The following is an 11,473-nucleotide window of genomic DNA, read 5'->3' on the forward strand; positions in this document are numbered from 1 at the left end:
CTTCTCCGCTCATTCTCATCAGTGTAGATGAGGGGAAGCCTGATGTGCACCCATAGTTATAATATCTGATCAGGACTCCTTGGGCTTGTTCAGGTAATAGAAACATGCACAGCATTGCAGATGGAAATGTAAACTGCTGGAGCAGCCCCTGGAGGAGACCCCGCCCCATGTGGTTGTCTCACTTAAGAGACATCTTAAGATTTGTTGCTCTGTATAAGAGCATATGCTAAATTACTAAAATGTCAAGTCAATATTTTAAGCTTGGGCTTGTTAGCGTGATCTATAGCCTTGTCTAGACATTGCCCGTTAACATTTTGTGAGGATTTCTCCAAAACTTTACTTCTGGAGTGCTTTGTCTGGCATCCAGACTACCTGACACTTTTTGACTTAACTGCAATCGATATTCAGCTCTGGGACTGGAGAATTTGAACTTGGTCCGAATGCTAATGTGTGACAAGGCAAACCGAATAATTATCTTTTAACTTGACATCTTAACACAGTCATATCAGGATAGTATCACAATAGCAAATAGTTACAGCATATGCTAGATGTGTTCACTTGTTTTTGAAATGGCTGGTTTGTTGTTTAGATAGATCAGGCCATCTGTGTCAAAATCCAGATTTCTTAGTTGACAGTGAAACCACTGATTTGGAGTTTAAATGTATAGACCTTGACAGCTCTGGTCGTCACTGTTTAAACTCCGATGCAAGCCGGATGTCTGGGGATAACATGGCATGCACTGCAGTGAATTGTAATGTACTCAAGGATGTCCCAAATTGTTTCAGTTCCCACTTCCCAATCAGTTGCAATATGGCTTTGACAAAACAAATATTGTCACTGACACCTAGGCAAGTTGCCTCAGTTTCCTGAAGTTATCATTCTGGTAGTCTGCCAAATTCAGAGACCAAAATGGCAGGCTGTCAAAATAAGGTTCATGCTTGTTGAGGTGGGAGGGACCATATAAAATACTAATCTCGTCACAATATTGTTGTCGCTTATCTCTGTTTTCACCTTAACCCTAAAAAGTACTCGGCTAAATCAGGCTTTGATGGATTTCAGTTTGAAATGTGCTGCTTAGGCTATTTGTGCCTTCAAATAGGCTATTGTCTGAAAAATGGGTTGCACTTGGAACAAACTTGTAAGCAGCTGGGGTTGGTGCCCTTGCATTTGATGTGCTAGTTTGTAGAAATATAGCCTAGCCTGCAATCTACCAACTACAGAGTTCAAGGGGAATTTACCAGAGGGATTGCTTTGAAATGTGTGTTTTGTCCCTATTTTTCTCTGTGAGCTATTATCAGCTTTAATCAGGATTTATGTTCTCTTCTGCATTTTGTCAATGTTCGTATCTGTATTGATCACAAGATCTCCTTGTGCGTTTTGATGGACTAAACAATCTTAATCTCATCTAGACCTATGGTGTGATTAATTGGGGTTCTATTGACTTTTGTGGTAACAATTCATGGCTCTGCATAACGTCACAATGTTTGACTTGCAAAGCTTTTTGCTCTGAGGACAAATGAAACTTGTCCCTCTCTCTGCCTTTGACTGATTTGGTCTACTATGCTTAGAGGGTACAGGCCAAGTTCACATTCCTTTGTGTGTTATTTGCAGAAATATCTTCAAATGATGTGCCAATTTGGCTGTTCCATAATAGAGATTATTGCACTCCTTTTTTATCAATGTTTGGCCAGAAAAAACGTAAGTTAATTCCTAATTTGGTTATGATTATCCAGCCTCAAGTATTTTAGCATGCTCATCAATGGTAGGTTGACTAGCAGTAGTTGCAGAAATAGCAATATGTAACACCTTCAAATAGTGCATCAGCTGCCTATTTCTAAAATAGAGAATATTTAGTCAGAGGTATGATTTCGGAATGCAGTTCTGTGAAATGTGTTGTCAGTTGTTGCTGTTATCTAGGTCAGTGCTTCAAGAGCCCTCTGCGCTTGGCCTTCTGATGAACAATTTCATTTTGAGAGGGAACTGCTGTTTTCATTATTCATACTCAGGCTGGAGTTGTGGTGTATTAATGTAGTGGTTCCCAACCAGGGGTACTAGGACCCCTGGACGTACTTGGCCTATCCACAGGGGGTACTTGAAGACTCCATGAGACCATAGGCTTACTGGTAAAATGCACGTGAGGGGTTACTTCAGGGGTACTCCAGGCAGAGCAATTTAAATTCAGTGAGTGGTACAGTAACCGAAAAAGGTTGTGAACCACTGCATTAAAGCATGACACCTAATTTCCTCACACTACAAATGTATACTGAACAAAAATATAAACACAACATGTAAAGTGTTGGTTTCATGAGCTAAAATAAAATATCCCAGACATTTTCCATACACACAAAAAGTTTTTTTCTATCAAATGTTGTCCACAAATTTGTTTACATTCCTGTTAGTGAGCATTTCTCCTTTGCCAAGATAAGCCATCCACCTGACAGGTGTGGCATATCAAGAAGCTGATTAAACAGCATGATCATTATACAGGTGCACCTTGTGCTTGGGACAATAAAAGGCCGCTCTAAAATGTTGCAGTTTTGTCACACAACACAATGCCACAGATGTCTCAAGTTGAGGGAGCATGCAATTGGCATGCTGACTGCAGGAATGTCCACCAGAGCTGTTGCCAGATAATTTAATGTTAATTTCTCTACCATAAGCCAATGTCGTTTTAGAGAATATGGCAGTACGTTCAACTGGCCTCACAACCGCAGACCACGTGTAACCATGCCAGCCCAGGACCTCCACATCTGGCTTCTTCACCTACAGGATCATCTGAGACCAGCCACCCGGACAGCTGATGAAACTGAGGAGTATTTATGTCTGTAATAAAGCCCTTTTGTGGGGGAAAACTCATTCTGATTGGCTGGGCCTGGCACCCCAGTGTGTGGGCCTGGCTCCCAAGTGAGTGGGCCTATGCCCACCCATGGCTGCACCTCTGCCCAGTCATGTGAAATCCATAGATTAGGGCCTAATGAATTTATTTCGATTGATTGATTTCCTTATATGAATTGCAACTCAGTAAAATCGTAGAAATTGTTGCATGCTGCGTTTTTATTTTTCAGTATAATTCTCAAATTGGAGTTCTAACCTCACATTCGCTGTCATTCCTAATTATTTTATAATATGTTGTACCATAATTCCACATCTTGCCTTGCACTTCACTGGCTGGTCAATGTGTGTTGGCATTTGTGTATCTCAGGTTGAATATCATTCTAAGGCCGTTTGTCAGTTTCAGCACTCATGCACTCATGCTTTTTCCCACCTGAAATTGGGTAGATTACCGTGCTCGTCGACGCATGCTGGACTCCTCTCGATTTTCCGACTTGTTCACAAATCGATTTAAACTACTACATGATTCTTTAACAGTGGAGTTGCACGTTAGATGAGTAGCATGAAATTGACTGCCGAAATGTAGTGGCGGACGTGAGTGACATTTTAAAGGCAAGGGGTAGAGTCAAATTCTTAAAACCAAAAGGATATTTGTTGCCCCAAAGTAAGCCAACCAGCTTAACGCCGTTAACATTTTTACAAAGCCCCACAATTACTTTTCACTTAAACAACCCCAGCTACACTACATAGAAACACAACTTCTTATTGGAGAAGTTTCTGCTACTTTGAAACACAAAAGCGCTCCGCTTTATCTTTTCCATTGTCTGCTCTTTTTCTCTTGTTGATCTAATTGGTTACCCTTTGTTGCCCAAACTGAATAGTTTTTGGGTCTCCTCCACACCTTTTGAAGCTGTAACATTTATTGAATGCGGGTCTCACCCAATATCACCTGGCTAAACCTTAAAATTCCCTACTTGTCTCTTGACTACACCCGTTGATCTCTGGGTTTTACAGCTGTGGTCATTTCCAAGTGGGGATTACAGTCTACATGCTTGATATTTATGTGTTCTGCCTCCTTCCGCGGAGCAGGGCCACTCTCCCCACCACTAACGACTGGTAATTTGGTAAATGCATTTGAAGGTGGAATAAAAAATAAAAAAACTCACTGTGGAGTGACGATGCCTCCACCTCTGCTGCTGCTGGTGGGGGCTATGCTATCCTACCGATCCTTGACTTCGGCGATGTCATTTACAAAATAGCCTCCAACACTCTACTCAGCAAATTGGATGTAGTCTATCACCATCCGTTTTGTCACCAAAGTCCCATATACTACCCACCACTGTGACCTGTACGCTCTTGTTGGCTGGTCCTCACTACATATTCGTCGCCAAACCCACTGGCTCCAGGCGATCTATAAATCACTACTAGGCAAATCCCCGCCTTATCTTAGCTCATTGGTCACCATAGCAACACCCACCCGTAGTATGTGCTCCAGCAGGTATATCTCACTGGTCATCCCCAAAGCTAACACCTACTTTGGCCGCCATTCCTTCCAGTTCTCTTCTGCCAATGACTGGAACGAACTGCAAAAATCTCTGAAGCTGGAGACTCTTATCTCCCTCACTAACTTTAAGCATCAGTTGTCAGAGCACCTTACCGATCACTGCACCTGTACACAGCCCATCTGAAATTAGCCCACCCAACTACCTCATCCCCATATTGTTATTTATTTTGCTCATTTGCACCCCAGTATCTCTATTTGCACATCATCTCTTGCACATCTATCATTCCAGTGTTAATACTATTGTAATTATTTTGCACTATAGCCTATTTATTGCCTTACCTCCATAACTTGCTACATTTGCACACACTGTATATACACTGCTCAAAAAAATAAAGGGAACACTTAAACAACACAATGTAACTCCAAGTCAATCACACTTCTGTGAAATCAAACTGTCCACTTAGGAAGCAACACTGATTGACAATACATTTCACATGCTGTTGTGCAAATGGAATAGACAACAGGTGGAAATTATAGGCAATTAGCAAGACACCCCCAATAAAGAAGTGGTTCTGCAGGTGGTGACCACAGACCACTTCTCAGTTCCTATGCTTCCTGGCTGATGTTTTGGTCACTTTTGAATGCTGGCGGTGCTTTCACTCTAGTGGTAGCATGAGACGGAGTCTACAACCCACACAAGTGGCTCAGGTAGTGCAGCTCATCCAGGATGGCACATCAATGCGAGCTGTGGCAAGAAGGTTTGCTGTGTCTGTCAGCGTAGTGTCCAGAGCATGGAGGCGCTACCAGGAGACAGGCCAGTACATCAGGAGACGTGGAGGAGGCCGTAGGAGGGCAAAAACCCAGCAGCAGGACCGCTACCTCCGCCTTTGTGCAAGGAGGAGCAGGAGGAGCACTGCCAGAGCCCTGCAAAATGACCTCCAGCAGGCCACAAATGTGCATGTGTCTGCTCAAACGGTCAGAAACCGACTCCATGAGGGTGGTATGAGGGCCCGACGTCCACAGGTGCGGGTTGTGCTTACAGCCCAACACCGTGCAGGACGTTTGGCATTTGCCAGAGAACACCAAGATTGGCAAATTCACCACTGGCGCCCTGTGCTCTTCACAGATGAAAGCAGGTTCACACTGAGCACGTGTGACAGACGTGACAGAGTCTGGAGACGCCGTGGAGAACATTCTGCTGCCTGCAACATCCTCCAGCATGACCGGTTTGGCGGTGGGTCAGTCATGGTGTGGGGTGGCATTTCTTTGGGGGGCCGCACAGCCCTCCATGTGCTCGCCAGAGGTAGCCTGACTGCCATTAGGTACCGAGATGAGATCCTCAGACCCCTTGTGAGACCATATGCTAGTGCGGTTGGCCCTGGGTTCCTCCTAATGCAAGACAATGCTAGACCTCATGTGGCTGGAGTGTGTCAGCAGTTCCTGCAAGAGGAAGGCATTGATGCTATGGACTGGCCCGCCCGTTCCCCAGACCTGAATCCAATTGAGCACATCTGGGACATCATGTCTCGCTCCATCCACCAACGCCACGTTGCACCACAGACTGTCCAGGAGTTGGCGGATGCTTTAGTCCAGGTCTGGGAGGAGATCCCTCAGGAGACCATCCGCCACCTCATCAGGAGCATGCCCAGGCGTTGTAGGGAGGTCATACAGGCACGTGGAGGCCACACACACTACTGAGCCTCATTTTGACTTGTTTTAAGGACATTACATCAAAGTTGGATCAGCCTGTAGTGTGGTTTTCCACTTTAATTTTGAGGGTGACTCCAAATCCAGACCTCCATGGGTTGTGTGATTTTGTTGTCAGCACATTCAACTATGTAAAGGAAAAAAGTATTTAATAAGATTATTTCATTCATTCAGATCTAGGATGTGTTGTTTAAGTGTTCCCTTAATTTTTTTGAGCAGTGTATTTTCTGTTGTATTTTTGACTTTGTTTTGTTTTACCCCATATGTAACTCTGTTTTTATCGCACTGCTTTGCTTTATCTTGGCCAGGTCGCAGTTGTAAATGAGAACTTGTTCTCAACTGGCTTACCTGCTTAAATAAAGGTGAAATAAAAAATAAATAACAAAAATGCAGAAATCAGTATAGAAAGAAATGGTGGCTATGAGTCATACAGGCTACTATGGTTCTATACTATACAGTGAGGGGAAAAAGGTATTTGATCCCCTGCTGATTTTGTACGTTTGCCCACTGACAAAGAAATGATCAGTCTATAATTTTAATGGTAGGTTTATTTGAACAGTGAGAGACAGAATAACAACAAAAAAATCCAGAAAAAAACGCATGTCAAAAATGTTATAAATTGATTTGCATGTTAATGAGGGAAATAAGTATTTGACCCCCTCTCAATCAGAAAGACTTCTGGCTCCCAGGTGTATTTTATACAGGTAACGAGCTGAGATTAGGAGCACACTCTTAAAGGGAGTGCTCCTAATCTCTGCTTGTTACCTGTATAAAAGACACCTGTCCACAGAAGCAATCAATCAATCAGATTCCAAACTCTCCACCATGGCCATGATCAAAGAGCTCTCCAAGGATGTCAGGGACAAGATTGTAGACCTACACAAGGCTGGAATGGGCTACAAGACCATCGCCAAGCAGCTTGGTGAGAAGTTGACAACAGTTGGTGCGATTATTGGCAAATGGAAGAAACACAAAAGAACTGTCAATCTCCCTCGGCCTGGGGCTCCATGCAAGATCTCACCTCGTGGAGTTGCAATGATCATGAGAATGGTGAGGAATCAGCCCAGAACTACATGGGAGGATCTTGTCAATGATCTCAAGGCAGCTGGGACCATAGTCACCAAGAAAACAATTGGTAACACTACGCCGTGAAGGACTGAAATCCTGCAGCGCCCGCAAGGTCCCCCTGCTCAAGAAAGCACATATACAGGCCCGTCTGAAGTTTGCCAATGAACATCTGAATGATTCAGAGGAGATCTGGGTGAAAGTGTTGTGGTCAGATGAGACTAAAATCGAGCTCTTTGGCATCAACTCAACTCGCCGTGTTTGGAGGAGGAGGAATGCTGCCTATGACCCCAAGAACACCATCCCCACCGTCAAACATGGAGGTGGAAACATTATGCTTTGGGGGTGTTTTTCTGCTAAGGGGACAGGACAACTTCACCGCATCAAAGGGATGATGGACGGGGCCATGTACCGTCAAATCTTGGGTGAGAACCTCCTTCCCTCAGCCAGGGCATTGAAAATGGGTCAAGGATGGGTATTCCAGCATGACAATGACCCAAAACACACGGCCAAGGCAACAAAGGAGTGGCTCAAGAAGAAGCACATTAAGGTCCTGGAGTGGCCTAGCCAGTCTCCAGACCTTAATCCCATAGAAAATCTGTGGAGGGAGCTGAAGGTTCGAGTTGCCAAACGTCAGCCTCGAAACCTTAATGACTTGGAGAAGATCTGCAAAGAGGAGTGGAACAAAATCCCTCCTGAGATTTGTGCAAACCTGGTGGCCAACTACAAGAAACGTCTGACCTCTGTGATTGCCAACAAGGGTTTTGCCACCAAGTACTAAGTCATGTTTTGCAGTGGGGTCAAATACTTATTTCCCTCATTAAAATGCAAATTAATTTATAACATTTTGACATGCGTTTTTCTGGATTTTGTTGTTGTTGTTCTGTCTCTCACTGTTCAAATAAACCTACCATTAAAATTATAGACTGATCATGTCTTTGTCAGTGGGCAAACGTACAAAATCAGCAGGGGATCAAATACTTTTTTCCCTCACTGTACACTGCTCTGGTAGTGGTATCAGTTTACATGCAGTGGAGACATTTTGAATGCACCCCATGTTTAATCTTAGAACCCCTAAATCCAGCCAGGATCAAGAGTCCTCATCCCAAGGCCTAGATTTTCATTCAGACACTCACTGATCCACATCACAAACGCCCTCCAGGAGACCAGGTGACTCACGCAGGGAGATCAAAGGCAAATATTTAATTACTTGACTGCTAAGAAATAGAATACCAGGGCTTAGCCCAGGGGTGTCTTCTATCGATTAGACTGATATTTTAAAGAACCCAACATGTTTGTAAATTAGTTGTGTCAAAGTGAAGTCTTTGGGGGGTGGTTGATAGCCTTAGTTTCTAACTCTGTAGTCTCTGTTTCTCCTTACAGACGGGCGGATAGAGAGCGTTTGATACAGACCACGATGTCCAAGATCTCCAAGGCCGCTAAGGCCGTGAAGAAGGTGGACATGGGGGGTGTGATCCGGGCTATCGTGAGGTCAGGGCAGGCGGCCCCCGGACCCCCTCTGGGTCCTGTCCTGGGACAGGTAAACTCACTTTTCAGACTCCTATTCTATTTTCTCCAAAAGAGAAACAGAAAGTGTCAAGTTCTTTACGTGTCTTCTTGAATGTCTTGGAGTGTCAGGCTCTTGTGCATCATCGGTTGGCGGATGCGCTGGAAAATATACTTGGAAGTTCCTGACAAAAATAAATGGTGTTGGTGCCTTTTTGAGAGCTGAGCCATGACGAATGTTGAAGAGCTCAGGAAAAGATGCCTTCGTGTGGTAAAGAGCGTAGTAATGAGGTGAGACGAGTTGCATCCAGGCAAGGCAGAGCTGTATGTTTGTCTAAAGGTACCCTCTTTTAGAATTGTTTCGTATGCCATATGTCAGTGTTGCGGTGTCGGGGCTCCGTGCAAGTGTGTTTTTCTTTGCCTCCGTCTTTGCTGCCTTGCTCCATCAAGCGCTGAGTGTGTATGTGGTAGGCTAAACTGTAAATAAATGCCAGTCGGCAGCCGCTTTGCTTTAGGCACCAGCCTTTGGCCCCAATCTTCCCTCTCTCCTTGTTTTTTTTCCTTCCTCTCCTCTGACTAACCACCCCTGACAGGGGGAGCGCAAAGAGGTAGGTTCCCTGTCGGCCGCAGGGCATATTTAAACAAACGACAGCAATAAAAGGGTGAACGGTAGACAAAAGGGAGGACCTGACAGCTTTGGTGGGGGAGAAATAATTACAGTCCAGAGTGAAATTAGCACACCTCAATACAGGAGAATGAAGAGGGAGAGGAAAGAAGAGCGGGGCTACTCTCTCTTCAGGACCTCAGGAAAATACTGAGGATAGTACATTGGGCTTAACAGGTGTAACAAATTCAAGGAAGTAGTCATTTGCTGAAGCTGCTGCCGATGTAGTTACTGCTTTTATATAAGAAATATGAGACCAGTTGCCCGACGGGGAGTGCATCCAGAATGCGTAGTGTTTGAAATCGAGAGTGCGTGAGGGAGCGAGAGATGAAAGAGCGCGAGACTGAGAAGCCGACTCCCGGCGTACTCTAGTTCACATCCCTGCTGATTCTCTCAGAACTACAGAGAAACTCCCTGGAGGAAGGACTTTGCTTTTAACTGTGTGTGTGTGTGTGTGTCAGGGTTGGGCTCAGTTCAGAATTTTATGGAATGGGTTTTAGGAGTATAAGTAGACGCAACATACTACAAAAACAACATACTACACTTCCACACCTCATCCCCAGGGGGCAGCAGCAACCAACCAGGTTAAGGGCTGTGCTCTGCTAGGAAGGCTTGATATGCACATCAGCTACTGCCAATTAGGGTGATTGACAGTCAGTGTCCCAGCTGGAAAAGCTGCAAGGCTGCCATGAGGCCTTTGGTTTGTTTTTGAGTCTTTTAGTTTGGGCATGCCTTTTGGTATTTTTTTCCTTTTTGAATCTGTTTGATCCACCATCTGAACAAATCATAATCTGCTTGGACTGGCTGACAAAGAGGTCAAGAGAGACCGAGCTGGTTGTGGGCCAAGGTAAGGCAGCTGTCTCCGGGGTACATGCATTCAACATCTGGTCGCGTACGCTTACTTGTCACATTAATGGACACATCAGGTCAGATTACAGAACCGTTAGGCAAGCCTATAACCCCTAGACTTAGCGAGTACAGTGTTCACAGTTGGCTGTCTAATCGGTTTCATAACACTCCCATTCAACTAGAGTTGAAATTCTAATTGAATTGGCGACCCCGCAGGATATAGAATTTCAGTTTGAGTGACATGAAGTAGAATTTAATTCAGTGCAATTCAAATAAATTCCACTCAGTCATAGAACATGAGTTTCATTGAATCTGATGGGTCACACTTCCGGATACCAAAGAATATATCACTTTTCTCTGGAAACAATGTTCATATACTGTTTTTTAAACTTTGTGCTTAGAATAGCCAATTATTTTTCCACCAACCATTTTCATTTGTTTGGCTTCTGGGAAATGTCATTTTCCCCATATTGAACAAAATTGAAGGGATTAATGGAATGTAATGACCCTGTAAACCAAGTATAAAGCTGTCTAAGCTATTAGCATTTAGACAAATGGGTCCCAATTTCAATTATTAGTAGCATGAATGGTTAGAGGGGATGCAGACTGGGTGCAGAGTGCATTAGGAACCACTGATGGAGATTTAATAGACCCTTTCCTATCCTAATAACAGCACTTCCTCTCTCACACACATACACACCCTAGCACATTTGCAGGCTCCCCTGTTGAAACATTCGAGCCAGACCAGCAGACAAATGGCTGGCTGAAGGAACACTGCATGCCTACCAGGGCTGGTGCTGCTGGTCTAATTGTGATAAATGATAGCTTTTCCTCTGTCACTCTCTGTCCACATAGCACATGCTGCACTGCCTGCCTCAGATGTGTGGAGCGCTTCGCCCCCAGCAGCTCCCTGCCCATAACATTGGCTTGCATTTTCAACAAAGAAATTCGTTTTTGACGGAATATGTAAAAGGAAAACAGATTTGCTTTGATGCAGTGGATGTTTTGAAAGTTGGGGACAGCTAGTATGTCCCCTAACTGTGAATGATCAGCCTCTGATGCTGTTTTCTCCACTTGTGGTGACAGGCTGCCAATACCCTCCCACACATGGTCAATAAAGTGTCAGAGCCTGGGAGAATGAAAACTTTATTACAGTTTGGAAGCTGTCCTGGAGGTGTAGCGGATAACAGCTGTGGAAGAGTTTTTACAGTATACACACTGACAAACACCACAGCATTATGTCTAAGTCCCATATGATACAGATAATGTCTGTGTGGAACCAGTACTGAGGATTGTAGATCCTTGAAAAACAATGCACTTCTTCGCTGTACATCTCTCACCCCCTT

General features: G+C 44.3%; 1 protein-coding gene across 1 annotated transcript in view; it reads left to right on the top strand.

The window, feature by feature from the left end:
* The window catches only part of LOC311107840 (large ribosomal subunit protein uL11m-like), a 41,955-nt gene that overhangs the window by 9,279 nt on the left and 21,203 nt on the right, over positions 1-11,473 (top strand). The window contains exon 2 of the mRNA XM_084150406.1: positions 8,492-8,648. Within this exon, the coding sequence (XP_084006532.1) occupies positions 8,526-8,648 (123 nt within the window). The 5' untranslated portion in view covers positions 8,492-8,525. The remainder of the gene's footprint in view (positions 1-8,491; positions 8,649-11,473) is intronic.

This window comes from Coregonus lavaretus, assembly GCF_964263955.1.
Source record: "Coregonus lavaretus genome assembly, chromosome: 32".
Taxonomy (NCBI): Eukaryota; Metazoa; Chordata; class Actinopteri; order Salmoniformes; family Salmonidae; genus Coregonus; species Coregonus lavaretus.